This window comes from Camelus bactrianus, chromosome 4 (assembly GCF_048773025.1).
Source record: "Camelus bactrianus isolate YW-2024 breed Bactrian camel chromosome 4, ASM4877302v1, whole genome shotgun sequence".
Taxonomy (NCBI): domain Eukaryota; kingdom Metazoa; phylum Chordata; class Mammalia; order Artiodactyla; family Camelidae; genus Camelus; species Camelus bactrianus.
In genome coordinates this window covers 84,238,652-84,255,811 of record NC_133542.1, presented here as the reverse complement: position 1 = coordinate 84,255,811, position 17,160 = coordinate 84,238,652, and the positions used below count along the sequence as shown (strand labels likewise).

The 17,160-nt window shown below is 56.8% G+C and overlaps 1 protein-coding gene across 9 annotated transcripts in view; it reads right to left on the bottom strand.

Annotated features, from left to right (window-relative positions):
* The window catches only part of WNK2 (WNK lysine deficient protein kinase 2), a 116,422-nt gene extending 100,545 nt beyond the window's left edge, over positions 1-15,877 (bottom strand). For 7 of the 9 annotated variants that reach the window (XM_074363007.1, XM_074363010.1, XM_074363013.1 and 4 more), the window contains exons 1-2: positions 15,626-15,876; positions 14,424-15,094 (exon numbers count right to left, since the gene is read on the bottom strand). In XM_074363007.1, the coding sequence (XP_074219108.1) occupies positions 14,424-15,092 (669 nt within the window). In that variant the 5' untranslated portion in view covers positions 15,093-15,094; positions 15,626-15,876. Of the gene's footprint in view, positions 1-14,423; positions 15,095-15,625 lie in introns of all 9 variants that reach the window. The other 2 variants (XM_074363009.1, XM_074363012.1) reach the window with 1 other exon arrangement.
* Between the last annotated feature and the right edge of the window lie 1,283 nt (positions 15,878-17,160).

Genomic DNA, 17,160 nt, shown 5'->3' with positions numbered 1-17,160 from the left:
AGGGCCTGCCTCAAAAATGCATCCATAAACTGCTCCAGGAAGCAGCCAGCAGGGCCAGAATGTTCCAGAGTCACCATCTTGCTCCCCTCCAGGAACAGAGCAGGCCTTTGTTTTTTATCATCGCCGTCATCAAATATTTACAGAGGCTGACAGACATCTCAGGCAGGCCAGCCATGAGCCAAACACCACGCTTCCCAGGACACAGGAGGTGCAGGTGAGTAGGTGGGGCGGTGAGAGGAGTGAGGCTTCCTGCAGGGCAGCCACTGCTGTCTCAGGCTGCAGCAAGCACGCCCACCAGGGCTCTGAGGCCCTGCTGTCTGGACACCGAGCCCAGGGCATGCTGCCGCCACACTGTCCCACTGCAAGCAGCACACACGAGCAGGCTGGAGGGCTCTCCACATGCAGGCATCCCAGGAAGCCAAGCGCATGGGCGTGAGAGGGCACCCACTCCAGCCCAGGCAAGCAGGGGCCTAGCGCTGCTGAGGACCCGGGAGAGCGCATCCCTGGGTCCCCACGCCCACCTCAGCCAATCCGTTACAGTCCAGACTGGAAACCGCCCAAGTGTCTGTCCGCAGACCCACAGACGCTTACACAGGAGAAGAGGGACCGGCTGCTGATTGGTGCTGCCAGAGCTGAGTCCCAGAGGACACGCTGACGTGCAATGACAGCAGACACAAAAGGCTGAACACACACTGTGTGATCCACATGCAAGAAATTCTAGGGCAGCCAGGCGAGCTACAGGACAACAGGACCAGAGGCCGGGGGTACAGGTCACAGGTTGCAGGCCGCCCCGCTGGGCGGGCTCCCAGCGCCCTGACCTGCCATGGGGGTGGGCTCCAGCAGCTTCACCTCCAAAACAACAAAGCAATGCCCGCCCCTACCATTCTGTGTTTTCTTTGCCTTCACTTTCAAGGAATACCAGTCATCCCTTTCTTTTGAAAAACTTTCACTGTTTATTTCCACCCGCTTATGTTTCATTTTCTTTCGAGCTGATAGCTTTCAACATGTTTTGCCATTTCCCCTCTGCTCATCCTGTCCTCTCAGAAGCATGCTTAGCTGAGTTTATTCACTTCCCCGTCTCCTCTTCAACCTTTTCACAAATGGCAAACGCAGTCCTCTGTGCAAACCTCCCCTCGGACAGAGCCAGGTCTGCAGCCACAGCATCCCCACCGCAGCCTGGGCAGGCTGCCTGTGGGCCCCCAAACGTGCACTGGTCCTACCGGTGCCCCAGGGGTGCTTTCCAGGGGACATTAACCTCAAACTTGCAAAGGCAACTAAGCAAGACAGGAGGGGGCAGGCAAGCCCCCCGAGGCTGGGCCCCAAACCCCAGGAGGCAGTGGAGGTAGGGAAGGTGGGTTCACTTGGCCTTTAGAATCCTCTTTTAGAATCCAATTCAAGATTCTAAAGGCTAAGAACCCCACTCATAGTCAGGGCCACTGAGGCCTGGGAACACCCCTGCCTCGTGCCCTCCACCGCCCCCAGGAGCCAGCCCCCTCTGCGTGAGTCCAAATTACAGCAGCATACCTGTGCAAACAGAGGAGCCTCGGGGCTCCCCATCACCCCATGGTAAAACCACAAACCCCAGCTGTCTCGCCCAGGCGGCCCAAGACACCAGGAGAGCCCCCCCCCCCCACAACACGACACAGCTCCTACTCCCCTCCACGCAGTGGCTCTCCTTTGCCTGAGGGTCTCCTCTCCACCGCCACCCACACAAGGCCAAGTCCAGGCCCCATGCCCTCAACTCGAAGTCCTCACCTGGACCCCTCAGGGGCAGCTGTCCCGGGGCAGAACCACCCCAGAGAGTCTGTCCCTAAGGAAACGTGAGGAAGCTTTCCAAAGGACAGACGGCCACCACCGAGGGCAGCTTTTGTCCCCCTAGGAGCCCAACACTCCAGGCGACCACGCCAACCCCTCCATCGCGCAGGGGCGGCAGTGGGGAGGAGAGGCCAGCCAGCCCACAGCCAATGCTAGGGCAGCTCATATGCACGTGTCACAGCGCACAGCCAGGGTGAGGCGGGTGCCGCCTCTGTCCCCAGGGCCAGAAAACATGCGAAACCGAGACTGTTTCACAGGGTCCACTAGAACCAGCCCACCCTGTCTGTGGCTGTGGCCAACCAGACCCAGACCTCCAAGGACCTGCTCCCAACTGGGAGCACAGGACGGCCCCAGTGACCCGGGAGGATGGGGCGGGGGCCGGTGGGGGGCGTCTTCAACAGTGGCAGGGGACCATCTCACTGCGGATAACCAATGAGCCTGCAGTCCTGTAAGCTGATCACTGGCATTCTGCAAAAAACCTACAGTATTTCCAAATTCCAAGCATGTGTGGGCCCCCACCACACTCAGGAAGACACTTGGCGCCTGCATCCCTGCCCTGCTCCCCATCTTTTCCTCTGCCCTTCAAGTTTGCAAAGCTTCTTCCGAAAAAGCTGAATTCACTCTCCCACTTGAACCTTGTAATTAAAGAGAAGACATGCCTGGGAACCTGTCGGGGCAGATGTCAGTGGATTGCTGCTGGCCAACACAGCAAGATGACTTCCCGGCTTGAAGACACAGCACGGCAGCCACCTTCCTTCTGGGGAGCCCCAGGGACCCCAAGTGCAGCCAGGCTGCACCCCACAGGACACAGGGGGAGGCACCCTGACGGTCTGGTCCTAACCTGGAGGTGAGAAGGATGTCCAAACACCTGCACCCAGTTAGGGGCAGGGCTGGGGGTGAGCGCACCCTGCACTCACCCCCCGGGGGACAGGGGAGGTCCACCCCTGCGGTGGGCTCTTGCCAGAGCCGGAGGAGGTGGGAGCTACAGGCCCTGCAGTGATTCACCATCACTGCACACGTTAGCACGAACGCTACAAGTATGACTCTGCAAAATACCCAAGAACATCAAAAAGAGACAAGAAGGACACGTACCAGAGTGAAAACTGCTATGTCAGAGGAAGGAAATTTGGGGCAGTTTTCTCTTTCAGGTTTCAGCATCTGTCATGTCTCTCACCTTCCTAGGAATTTATGTAGTTGGAACCATCGCCCCCAAAACCCCACAGGCCATCGTCTACCACCCCCCCACCCTCACCACCCCCACTCACTCGGGTGCAGTGCTAGCACAGTGGGGGGACTCCGCCCTCCCCTCCCCCACCACCGCAGCCCGGGGTAAACGGTCCCCTGGACGTCTGGGTCCTCCTGACAGCAAGTCCCACTGCAAGGTCCCCTTCTCCTGATTCAGGGGCTCAGGAGAGCTTGAGATTGTTGGGATTCCCCTAGCTGAGTGTAAGACCTGGAAGGATCAACAATTCAACTTAAAAACAGGCAGGGTCATTCCTGTTCAGGTGCAGGAAGGAAGGAGGCCGGGCAGCCCTGAGCCCTGGAGCAATCCACGCCTGCAGTCCAGCCTCCTGGCAGGGCGCCCAAGTGACCTGGTTCAGGTCCTGCCTCTGCCACCAACTGCCCATTGGGAGGCGGATTAACGCGATCAGCTTTGTCTTTCCAAAGGGTCTGGATGATCCTGGCAGGATCGTTCCAGGATGCTGCAGTCATGGATCAAAGGTCGTGGGGGCAGCAGAGTGACCCCCTTGCAGAATCTGTTCTTCACCACCGACAGTGGACTCACCCCGGCCTAGAGACCCCAGTCAACGTCACCTGCAGGGGGCCAACCCACCCTGTGCCTGTGAGCGACACCAGCACCACCCATGGGGCACCAGCGCCGGAAACGCAGCTCCAGTGCAGTCGTGTGGGAACACCTGACAACTCAGAATGCAGCCTCCATTGGAGAAAAGGGCAGTGCTGCAAAAGATTCAGCAATGAGGATACTTAAAAGGTGGAAGGACTGTTCTGTATTAAACCTGACATGACAACCAGATGCAGCGCATCAACCAACTGACTGGATCCTGGATCCAAACAGGAAAACCATTAGGAATGCAACTGGGAGGCGCGGTCCACGTCAGACACATGGCTGACAACATCCAAGTTAGATCTGAATGTAACACAGCTGCGGCTTTGTAGGAAAATGTCCTCACTCCTATAAAAAACATGGGCTGAAGTATTCAGGGCAAGGTGCAAATGGGCCAGAATAAAACATACACAAAGATACAGAGATAAAGCTAATGTGGCAAAATGTTAACCCCTAGTAACCCCATCCTTCCTGTCCAAGTTTTCCAAAATAAAAAGTTTGTAGGGAAATGAAAATTAAATTGCTGGCAGAGAGGAGAAAGCTAGAGAAAGAGGGAAGGAGGGAGGATGGGGCCGGCAGGTGGAGAGCTGGAAGGTCACAGGATCCCAGCCCCAGACGCCTGGAGGTGGGAGGGTGGAGGAGCAGGATGTGGAAGCCCCTGGAGGCATCCAGGAGTATGTGGGTTGTTCTGTTCTAAAGCCAGGCCCAGGCAGAGGAGGGCCTCATCGCACATTGGCACCAACAAGACCTTGGGGGATAAAGTAATCAAGACAGACACAGGCAGGTGCCCCCTTCCCACCTTCCTGCCCATAGCCTGCCACCCCTCTCTACCAACAAAACCCACGGTGCCCAGCCCCAGGGAATCATAACCTATCTATGCTATAAAGCCCTTTCCCAGATGTCTGTGTAGCCAAGGGAGACCACACAACCTCATTCTAACCAGAAAAACCAAAGAGCCTTCCTGGTAAACATTTTCCTTTATGGATTAAGATATGGAAACCCTACCTAACCTCCACCTAACCACCTCCTTGCTTCTCGCCTTCAAATTATGGTTGTGATGCCTGGAGCTATGGCAGCCTTTCTGCCACCAAGAAGCAACAAGCCTGAGAACAAATCCAACGTGACTGAGGAAAGTAGATGAGAAAGTGGGACGGCACCTTTGTTCCTGCTGACACTGCTGAGCCAGGCAGGCCCTGGGGATGATCAAAGGTCTGCATTGCTTAGCCACACTTGGCTTGCAGCTGAGAATTTTCCCAGCTTATCCACTCCTGAGCAAGCACACAAAGAGCCAGTAAAGCAGGAGGCTTGGGGGGAAAAGTCGACATTGGAAGGAAGACAGGTCCTTCCAGGGCAGCTTCTGGCCTGAGACAGGCAGGGAATCTCAAGGGCAAGGCCAGCTTTCCATGTCTAGATCCAAATGCTGCCAACAGTACCACCAATGAGTGAGACAGGAACCCCCATGGTGTTTGCAACAGAGCCAAGACACGCCGTGGGAACACGCGCACTTCTACCAACAGTCAGCCTACACAACACTGCCCAGAGCCCATCCAGGTCCCACGAGACATTTGCAAGATGAAAGAAAAGGTGGAAGGGTGCAAGGCCTCCCACGCCCCACCCACCAACAGCATCACAACACAGCGAGTGTTTTAAAGGCTCTGCGAAGCCCCACAACAGCAATGTGTGCTTGGCCCAGCACTTCCCAAGCCTGCTTAGTGGCACCCCTTTCCACAGCAGCCTTCTGAACACACGTGAAAGATGACGATCCGGGGAGAGGCCACCAGCTGCTGTCTCCGTGCAAGCTTGGATGTGAGCCACCTCCCCGAGTCTCCTTCTCATCTCTGAAAACACAGTCCCAAAACCTCTCAGCGTGCTTCTGAGGACCTCACAAACTCACACGTGGATCTAGACATCAAAGAAAGTCCTCACCATGCCACAGCGTCCCCCCTGCCCTCCGGCCTGCATCCTGCCCACAGCCAGCTGACAGCCAGGCTGGCACCTCCCTGCCAAGGAGGCCCCCGGAAGCCAAGCCAGGATGACCCTGAACAAACCAGAGGACTCGTGCGCACCAGGCCCCACCAAGCACCCCTCTCTACTCCACTGGCTCGTCTGGGCAGGGCTCATGCCATGACATATTTAATTTCTGGACCCACCAGAGAGAGACCCCCATTCCTGAACACTTGGGAAATATGTCCAGCTCAAGGGCTGGCCAGCCCTGGTCCTCGGGGAAGTGGGGTGTGAGGGGGACCACCTGCCCAGACTCTCTAGACATGTGCATAAAGGCATGGAGACCACTCAGCACAGAGGCCCCCAGAAGCAGACGCTCAGGGAGCCCCTGACCTGTGGCCACCTCTCTATGGCCAGGGATGCGCTGCCCAGCCTGCAACCTCCTCCCCGCAGAGCACAGCTGGGCAGAGCTTTGTGGACAAGCCCTCCATGAGGACCCGAACAGCAAGCACAGAGACAAGAACGAACCCCAAACCACAGCCTCTCCTTGCAAACCGGTAAGTAGCATTCACAGACTGTCTAGAAACAAAAAGATAGATTTTAAAGGCTATGATACCCAAGGATTGCAGCTGTAGTTTAAAAACAAATATGTGTGTGGGAACAAGAACTTGAGGGTATAAGATGCAAAAATAATAAGTAGTTATATTCACTTGGACTAGGGGTAATTTTTCTTTCACTTCCACAAACTTTAATGTAGCTGTTACACTGTTTTGTTTTTTAATTAATTAACTATTTTTTTAAAGAAGGTCTAGGTTTACAGAAAGGCTGAGCAGAAAGTGCAGAGTTCCCTTGCACTCCCTCACTCCCACAGTTTCCTCTGTTATTAACATCTTGCATTGGTGTGGCATTTTATTAAAACTGATGTGCCAATATTGATATATTATTACTAACCAAAGTCTATGGTTTACATTATGGCTGTCTGGGTGTTGCACATTCTGTGAGTTTGAACAAATCGATAATGACGTGTATCCATCATTATAGTTTCACTGCCCTAAATTTTTCCTCCCTCTACCTATTCATCACTTCCTCCCCCAAACCCCTGGCAACCTTTTCACAGTCTCCATAGTTTTGCCTTTTCCGCAATGTCACAGAGTTGGAATCACACAGTATGCAGTCTTTTTAAATTGGTATCTTTCACTCGGTAATATGCGTTTAAGGTTCCTCTGTATCTTTTCATTGTTTGAAACTTCATTTCTTTTTCGTGCTGAATCCCATTGTCTTGATGTACTACAGTTTATTTATCTGTTCAGCTACTGAAGGACTGCTTCCAGGTTTTGGCAACTATGAATAAAACTACTATAAACATCAGTGGGCAGGTTTTTGTGCAGACATAAGTTTTCAACTTACTCAGATAAATACCAAGGAGCATGACTGCTAAATCTTATGGCAAGAATATGTTTTGGGGGGAGGGTGGAGCTCAGTGGCAGAGTGCGTGCTGGGCATGCACAAGGTCCTGGGTTCAATCCCCAGCACCTACATTAAATAATGATAAATAAATAAATAGAAATAATTAACATCTTCCCAATAAAAGAATATGTTTAGCTTGCAAGATGTTGCCATATTGTCTTCCAGAGTGGCTATACCATTTTGCATTCCCACCAGTAATGAACGAGAGTTCCTGGTGTTCCACATCCTTGTCAGCATTTGGTGTTGTCAGTGTTCCAGACTTTAGCCATTCTAATAGGTGTGTAGTAGTATCTCATTGTTTTAATTTGCCTTTCCCTGATGAAATACGATGCGGAGTGTCTGTTCATGTGCTTTTTGCCATCTGTGTATCTTCTTTGATGAGATGTCTGTTAAGGTCTTTGGACCACTTTTCCCCCTCCACGTGCTTTCCTCTGTTCAAGAAGCCAAGGTCAATAGATAAACAACAAGTTTATACTGTACAGCACAGGGAACTATAGTCAATATCTTGTAGTAACTTATGGTGAAAAAGAATTTGAAAATGAATATAGTATGTTCATGCATGACTGAAGCACTGTGCTGTACACAGAAATTGACACAACATTGTAAACTGACTATACGTCAATTAAAAAATTATATATATACAGAAAAAAAAAGCAGAGACAAGGAGGGGGCCATGATTCTGTGTCCCCCTTCCCTGACCCACAGAAAAGGTCTTTGGCCCATTTTTTTTTAATGTGGTTGTTTGGTTTCTTATTGTCGAGTTTTAAGAGTTCTTGATATATTCTGGGTAATACTCCTTTATCAGGTATGTGTTTGGTAAAGATTTCCTCCCAGTCTGCATCTGGTCTTCTCATTCACTTATAGGCCTTTGCAGAGAAGTTTTTCATTTTAATGAGGTTGAACTTATAAAGTTATTCTTCCATAGATCACATCTCTCGTGTTGTATCCAAAAAGTCATTGCCAAACCCAAGGTCACCTTGGTTTTCTCTTATGTTTTCTTCTAGGGGATGTACAGTTTTGCATTTTACATTTAGGTCTATGATCTATTTAAAGTTAATTTTCATGAAAAATATAAGGTCTGTGTCCAGATTCATTTTTCTGCATGTGGATGTCCAGCTGTTCCAGCACCATTTGGGGAAATGACCATCTTTCTCCATTTATTGCCTTTGCTTCTTTGTCAAAGGTCAGTTGACCATATATTCAGGCAGATCTGTTTCAAGGCTCTCTATTCTGTTCCATTGATCTGTTTCTCTTAACCACACTGCCTTGACCTCTTTTCTTTTATTCTTTTCCAAAAACTTCACCATATATTTAAAGAGAGCTGACATAAATTGGAGGTAGTAATCAAGCAGTCCAGGAAATCTTAGATTTCCAGCCTCCTGGGAGTAGAACCGGATTTGAAAACTATTTGAAGCAAGAAACCCTGCAGCTGACTCAGGCTGCCAACCTTGGACAGGCTTCTGCAGTCTCACGGGGTGAGGGTGGGGAGGGTGGGGGGACTCTCCACCCAAAACACAGCCTTTGGATCGTCTGTGTCCAGAGGCAGATCCTAATCTGCTTCTTAGAGATTCCAGCTGCTGTGTTCACACCCCGTCCTTATCTGCAGCTCAGACAATAAAGCAGCAGCAGCCAGGTGCTCAGGCAGAGGTGCACAGGCCCTCAGTCTGCCTGGGCCCCCAGTGCCACCCCAGGGACCCGCCTCCAGCCGAAGGCAGGCCTCCCTGCTCCCCCAGGTTAGGCTGGCTCTCCGCTTCAATCCCTGCTTCTTAAAACTGCAGGAAGCAGTGAGTGTGGGGTGAAAAGAGGCTTAACTCTGAGTGCCTGCTCTATGCTCAGTGCTGGACGTACTTCTCAACACTCGCCATGGCCCTGTGAAAGTCGGCCGGCACCATCCCCAGTGCACAAACGGGTAAACTGAGGTTCTCAAAGGCAGATGCCCTCCCTATGGCCTCCCTGCTGGGAAGCTGCAGGGCTGGGGTCTGAACGCAGCAGGGCACCCTGCTCCCAGTGTCTGTATGCACTGGGCAGGGTGCTCAGCCTGGCTGCGAGACTCCCGACACCCCTTCGTAGCACATCAGGCAGACGCTGGCACCCACCTCACCATTCAGCCAACACAGACCACAAAAAAGACCCAAGCCTGCAGCCTGCAGGACTAGGTCAAGTTCCCCTCCATCAGTAGTGACCTGGAGCTCTGCGCTGTCACCTTGGGCATCATCCAGTTCCAGCCTGAAGCCAGCCCAAGGCACTGGCCCCAAGAGATGCCTACAGCCAGGCAGGGGGCTGCTAGTCCCAGCCATGCTGGAAGGCGAGTGGCAAGCACCCAGCAGGTCCAGCCAGCCCAGGACTGGAGGACAGTCTCTCTCTAGTCTCACTCTCTTGCCTCCTTGCAGGCTTCTGGCAAACATCCCTCTTCAGTGAGAACCCAGCTCTCCCACCATGACCGTCCTGCTAGCTGTGGTACCCCAGGGCTGGAACCTGGACACATGCTCAAAAAATGCCTCGTGAGCCAATAAACCACACTGGCCTGCACTGCTGAGCCTGGGCACAAGACCCAGCACTGCGACATCCACTCTCTACCCTCCTCCTGGCACTTCTTTTTCCTGCCACCATCACGTGCTGGCTAACAGTCCACCAGCAAAGTTTCACCCAACTCAGAGTGATACTCCAGCCACCATCTAGAAGTGGCACAGGACGTAGGGAGATGCCCACTAGCCGTCCACCCAAGTTAGACCGTCTGGGGATCCCTCCTCTGGGGTCCAGGTCACGGGACAATTTAGGCCTGAATCAGGCTTCACCTGGAACCCTCACATGCCAGAGCCTCCTGGAGAGGCACACACGCAGCCACAGGAGCACCTGCTTCCAAGAAGGAACAAGCTGCGATGCCCAGTGTGCCCACAGAAGTGACCCACAGCTCGAGCCGCTTGCCCATCGCTGCTGACCACACTCAACTCACCAGCATCACTTGGGGGCAGGGGAGGGGCCTCTGGGCTCTGGACACCCGCACTTCTGCACCGGTGGGGAGGTCAGGAAAGCCCCGTCTTCACAGGCCTCTGCAGCAGCTGGCAACAGCCTTGCTCGCCAGCCAAACCAGAACCGTAGTCAGGGTGGCATAGGAAGTATCATTTGAGAAAGCAAGCTCAGCGTTGACTCCCAACTGCTTTCAAATTATACCTCTGCCGACAAAATTAAGCTCTGAGCAGATTTTAAAAATAAAAATAAAGAGGAGGGTGACCACCAGGCAAACTGAGTTGAGCCCTTTCTAAGCAGCCTAGTCCAGCAGACAAGCACCGTCCTCTCCGCAGAGCCCCTCCTCTCCCCCCCTCAGCCGGATCAGGCTGCCTGTGGCTCCTCTGAAAGCAGACGAGGCCAGCAGTTGAGCCTCCGACATGATGATGCTATGGGAGGGGCCTCTCAACCCCAGGCCTGGGGCTGCCCCGCATGGCAGGACCTGTCTATGAGAGGTGATGGTACACCTGGATGGACAGGTATGCCAGCTCAGCACCCAGGACAAATGGGGCACCCACAGCCATGGGAGAGGTGCCAAGCCACACCAACAGCAGGTGGACCTGGCCATCCTCAGAGGACAGTGAGGGGACCAGCACGTTTAGCATGGCCGCACACAACAAGCCCCTACGGGCATTAAGAAAGCGCAGGTGGGTGAATGGGACACAGAGGTCCGGCTGGGGTGAGCTGAGTTGGGAACACATGGGTCCTCAGTGGCCACACAAAGGAGATGCCAGCAGGTCACACATCATCAGGTCTGTGATCCCCACACCCACAAGCCCCGCTCTGGCCTGGAGCACAAGGCCATGGCCGCCCCATGGGGGCCCAGTCACCTCTGGGCAGTGCAGAGCCGCAGGAGGACAGCTTCATGACAGCACCTGGGGGAGCCAGAGATCTGTCCCTGGCTGGCCAGGGCTCAGGCCCCATGGTACCTCTTTAGGACTCTCACACCCCTGCGAAGGCCCTGCGAGTACTCCAGACAAAGGGACAAGGACCGATACCTCCATGAGGCAAAATGACCCCCACACTGGGCACAGGCCAGGACATATAGTGCGGGAAACATGAATTCTGAATGGAATCCCCCAAGAGGCAGTGCCCAGCCTTGCAACAGCCGCTCACAGCCGTCTTCGGTGAGGAGGGGGTAGCACAGAGGAGCTGAGACCCGGTCTTCCTTGAAGGCAGGGGACTGCTGATGGGAGGGGGCAGCACTGACCAAGGAGGCTAAAAACCAAGGCTCTCTCCAAGCTCCGAGGAAGACAGAGGAGAAGCAGGTGGTCAGGAGGAGCCAACAAGGCTGCCTCCGACGAGGCTCCTGGACACTGGCCGGGATCCGGGCTGGCTGCATTTTCTCTGCTCGGAGACCCACGCCTTCGGCTCAGAGGCATCAGCAGGTGAAAGAGGGTGCCCTGAGCCACCTGGGGCAGGGCTGGTGGCCCAGACCTCCCCCGCTCCCCACCCAGGCAGCCCAGAGCCGACCAGGAGCCCCCAGCTATTTCACGGGGACAGGATGGGGTCTGTGAGGGGCGGGAGCTGGCCGTGGGGACAAGGGAAACGTGAGCCAGGGTGAATGCAGTGGATCTGGGTGTGTTCGCACTCCCCCTGTTGCCACTGTAATGTGCTCTGGTGCCAGAAATAAACGGTTCATTCAAAAGGAAACAGAAGGGAAGGTAATACTTTAAAATGGCTTCCCCCCAAAGAATCAATGTCAGCTTTGAACGTCTGGAGAATTCAGGACGTGGAAACACCTCGCTGCCCTTGGCTGTGATATGAACACATACTGCGCTTTCTGCAAAGCTCTTTCAACGCTAAATTATATAAGGAAATTGGAAGTCAGGGACCTCACATTCTCCAAGCCGGACTTACTAGGTCCAAAAATGCGGCCTTTCCTTCCCTTGGCAGGGAACCCTGGAACAAGCAAGCAAGTGACACTGTCACAGTTCTGGGGCAGGCCTGCGGGTGCTGACAACCCTCTATGCTCCCAAGGGTCGGAGGAGGAAACAGACTTTGGAAGGTCGATTTTCAGGGCATTCCAAACCTGCTGGCTGAGGGGCTTCTGGAGGTTGGGGAAGAGGGAGTGGGGGTCAGACGGCAGGAGGAATCCTGCAAAGCTCCTTGCACCGAAGGCAATACTCCTGTCAACTCGTCCTCCACTAGGAGCCCCGATGCCTGGGAATTCTGGGGGCCGGGTGGAGGCTGAAGGTCTCCACACTGTGCACTAGGAAACCCCCTTCTCCGGCACAAAGCCAGCATGCCACCTGTCGCCCTTCCTGGTGGTCCGAGAGGCCCAACGTGGTGCCCTGCTCTCCACCTTCATCTCCTCTCCTAAGGACAGCCACGCCAGGCTGGTGGCCTCCTCCCATCATGCTGCAATCCCCCTCTGCCATCTACATCCTCGCAGGTGACCTTGGAAGGTTCTCAACAATAAAACAGGGGAAACAACAGCCTCCCGTTTGGTGAGGAGGAGGATGCCACACAGCAGGCTCTTAGCTGCTGTCCTAAGCTGGGTCCTTCTGGGGTAAAACCCTCTCAGACCCGCCCAGCAAAAGGCAACTGACCCGAAATGCTGCACATCAGAACGGCTTCCTGGCTGGCTTGGGGCCCCCGGTAACTACTGTATAAGAAACATAACCAGACAGATTAGAAGCCAGCTCCCACCTTCCCACTCCTACCCAGAGTTCAGGACGAGAATCCCCCTGGACAGCAGCCAGGCTCCGCTCCGGTGCCACTCTGCTTAGGGACCCGGGGGCAGAACAACCTGTCTTGCCCTAAAGGGAGTGGGGATGAACAGCCTCCTCCGAGGGTCACATGAGCCTGCAATGCCTCAACCAGATCAGCTGGGCTCCGCTGCTCAGGTCTAACCCAGCTCCCGCCTGCTGCAGCACCCCGACTCCCACCCTCCACCCTGCAGGGGCATTCCGCGGCAGAGCCTCAGTGGGTGCTAGCACTGCCACACTAGGTCACTTGGTAAGAGCAAGAAAGTGGGGAGGGAAGGCACATGGCCACGCTGTAGAATTAGGAACCCCTCCTCTCTCTCTGGTCTTCCCTTTCTGGGTCCTCTGTGTTCACACGCTGCAGTGATGCCCAGCTCACTCCCATGCGGTCCCCGCACACCCCAGGACCCCAAGGCCAGCCCTCAGCAGGGCCCGAACCTGCCGCTGTGAGGGAGGGGAGCTCAGGCCCTCCTGAGGGACTCAACAGTTCACTGGACCCACCATGAAAAGTCCGTATTTCCACAGCAGAACCAAAGAACAGTGGGGAAGGGTGGTCTCTGGAGCTCTGCCTTGGGAGAAAGGCTGAGGACAGGTGGACACCAGATGAATTCGTCCAGCTCGCACATGCACACACACACACAGGCCAGCCTGCAGGAGCCCAGAGGACAAAGCAACCAAATCCCCTTTCTGAGCCAGAAAGGCAGACTGCCTGCAGTGTGGCAGGCGGCCTGCGTCAGGACTGGAAGGGCCCAGCTAACTTTACAGGGTGCTGAGGCAGGCTTACATCCGCACAGCCAGCTCTTGCACAGGCCAGCCCCGTGCCTGACAGCTGTCCCCCCAGATAAGGGAGGGCCCGTAAACACCCACTGAGACAGGCACTGCCCCGTGGCTGGCCCAGGGCAGCTTGAGTTACCGTTTATATAATCTTCCAGGGCTAGGGCTGACACAGTCAACGTGAGCGCAAGGTTACGAAAAATGTATGTCCAGAGCCTCTGCATCCATGAAAACAAAAGAATACAAAACAAAACCCCACCTGCATTTTGCACGACTTGGTTTTAAGACTGCTCTCACACTCATTTTGTGAACGAACAGGATCTGGGAGAACCAAGAAGCCAGTGACAATACTTCTAGGCTCTGTCCACAGGCCCCAGGGCCCACCAGGCTCACCTTAAACAGACCCCAGGTCAGAAGAAGCCCCTCTGATATCCCCATCTGGGGCATCTATGCCCTGCAGGACACAGGAAGGTGCTCATTTAAGAGCAGCTCAGAGTCCCCCAAACCGCCCTGTGCCCACCTGGACAGGGGGCCTGCAGCCCCCACCACTGCTTCTGCAAATACACAGCCGATCCAGACAGCCTGCGTCAGTACGGCCCAGAATTAGGAGTAAAGACGGAGCAGCACTATAGGCACGCCCTCCAAGCGCCCACTCTCCAGCACTGGCCCACACTGTGTCACCCTTAGATACCACACACCGGGAGGTCCAGCCTCCATCCCCCAACCTTCACTACACAGATCGCCAGCACAACCAGCCCCCTACACCGAGGGTGACACACACGGCCGCCTAAGGCCAGGCATGGCCCTGGGCAGAGCGCATTTGCATTTGCACACCACCCACCTGCAGCCAGCACGCTCCTCACCTGCAGCTCGCACCAGGCCACCTCCACCCAGGTCTCCGTGTCCAGCCCCTTGTAGACTGTCTTGAAGGAGCCGCGGCCAAGTTCAATGTCGAACTTGAGGAAGCGGCCGTCCAGGGAGGTGGCCACAGCCTTGAGGTCGTCCTCGTCGTCCTCCTCCTCCTCGGGCTCCTCCCGGCGTGCGCGCCCGAGCTCGGGCCTCACCTCGGGCGCCTCCGCGTCCTCCTTCCTCGCAGATGCTGCCTCCTCCTCCCGGGGACCGCCGTCGGGGGCGGGCGCGGGCACCGGGTCCGGGCCAGGCTCCTGCGAGCCCGGGGGTTCGGGCCCGGGATCAGCAAGGGCTCCCGGCGACGCGGCAGGAGCGACAGGAGCGGGGGCGGCCGGGCGGCCGCGGGCGCGCTCTGCGATGAGGCGGCGCGTCTTGCAGAGCAGGAGCACCCTGCGCTGCAGCGGCTGCGGGGGCTGCGCCCCCGGCGCCTCGGCCGCCTCCAGGCCCGGCGGCTCCTCCTGGTCCGACTCCACCACGCTGCGCCGCAGGAAGCGCTGGGGCCCGGGCCGCGCCGCCCGCGCCCGCGGCACCGCCGCCGGCTCCGCCATGCCCGCGGGCCCCGCACCGCGCCCGGCCTCCATCAGTGCGCCGGGGGCGTCTCGGCGGCCGCCATCGCCGTCCATCTCTGCGGGCAAGGACACGCAGGCCCGTGTGAGCGCCGGCCTCGCCGCACCTGCCCGAGCCGTGGGATGAGACAGCGCCGCCCCGGGACCCCCGCCCTGCCTGCCCCGGCCGCGGAGGGGCCTGCTGGGCTACCCCTGCGGAGGGGACTACAGACAAGACCGGGAGAGCCGGTTGGGAGCTGGGCTGTCCCTGGGGACCCCGGGGGAGCCTGCAGAGGGAACAGGAGGCTGGGGAAAGGGGCACCTGTGCCCTGCCCTGCCCCGGCGAAGGGGGCCTACCGGGATGTTCCTGGGAGGTTGGGGGGTGGGGGTGCAGACGAGACTGGGAGGCCTAGGTTGGGGGGATGCGGGTGCTGTGCTCTGCTCAGCCCAGGGCCGCAGAGGGAACAAGGAGGTTGGGGGAGCGGAAGGTACTGGACAGGCGGCGGCTCCACAAAGGACGCGGCCGGGGGCGCAGGAGGGACGCGCGGGGAGGGGGCTGCGGCCGCGCGGCGCGCACACAAAGGCGGCAGGCGGGGGGGCTCGGCACTCACAGGGTGAACCGGCGCCGTCCATGCCCGCGGCCGGGCGGCCGGGGCCGGCGAGGCCGCACTCAGGGCCGGGATCCGCGCTCCGGCCCGGAGTCCGCGCTGGGTCCAGGGTCGCTCTCAGGGCCAGGGTCGGCGCTTTGGGGCCGGGTCACCCTCGGCGTTGCTCGCTGGGGCCGGCCAGCTGCGAGGCCGCGCTCCCGCGTGCTGCTTCGGCTCCTCGCGGCTGCGCTCCCGCACCGGCTCCGACCCGGCGCGCGAGGAGGGCGGGGCATTCGGCTGCCCGCCCCCGGCCGGCGCGGCGGGGCGGGGCCTGGCACGCCCACCTGGCCTCGGGCTCGCTCGGCCACCTGCGGGCCGGACCTCGGGGCCGCGCAGGCCCACTTCGGCCTTCATGCTCCCCCTCTAGGCTGCACTGCTGGCCCCTGAGGCTCTTTGAAATATGCCCCTCGGGGCTGCTGGTCATGGACGGTCTGTTATCCCCCCTACAAGAACTGGCTTGGCCATCCTGGTTTGTCCACCTAAAAAGGCTGCCGGTTCCTTCAAGACTTGGTCAGTCCAGGAAGACACCCTGAGTTTCAAGCCTGTCCGTGATGGACATGCATAGACCTGTCCAAGGGAAAACTGAGAAAGGATGGAACTAAGCATGTTCCAGACAGACACATGTAAGCCAGTCTGGTCTCTGTGGGACACACTGATGGCATGTGGGGATCACGCCTGCCTGGTGATGGGGGAGACCACTGGCTATTCACATCATTGCCTGCAGGAGGCTGCCCACCCGCAGCTGGCATATGTGCACAAAATGGGAGCAGTAGCCCCACACATTGCAGGGGCAGCCCAGGTGCTGGGGGATTGGGAAAACCTGTTGCTGACTGAGTGTTATGTGCTCTCTGAGCCCTTAGGGGTAGTTTCATGCAGCCCTGCTTACATGCCTCTCATGATAGGGAGATCACTCTCTGCTGACCCATGACCACTGGAGTACACAGCTAAGCAGCTAGTGAACAGGTCACAGTTTGCACATCCATGAGATTGATCTAATGTTCAGCACACAGTTGGTGTTCAACAAATGCTCACGGAGGCAGGAAAGAAGGGAGAGAGAGCCTGTCCTCTGCCTCTGCTCTAATCAGTCCCCAGAACAACTCACCGGGAGGAAGGTCAGGGTCTAGCCTTCCCCCCAGGGAGCCTAGTCAAGAGGTATTTTTGGGGTGTCTGTCTCTGAGTGGACTCAGGCAGCCGGAGGCCAGTCTGTTGGTCACATCTAGTCTCGACAACTATGTGGGGCCCATCCCAGGAGCGAGTGAGACAGCAGAGAGCCCAGGTCCCATAAAAGGGCAGGGGCAAATGGCGGCGGGACTGTACCAGGAGACCAGAGCAGGACACAGCAGGGGTGTCCTGGGGTGATAGGGGCAGGGCAGGCCTCCCAGGGACCTGAAGGCGATGGAGGTTCCTGCTACTGGGAGGGCAAATGACTGGGCCCTCGAGTCTCCAGCCTCTTGAGGAAGTCTCCCCATCCAGTGGGGGCCAAGAAATCCTGTAAGACA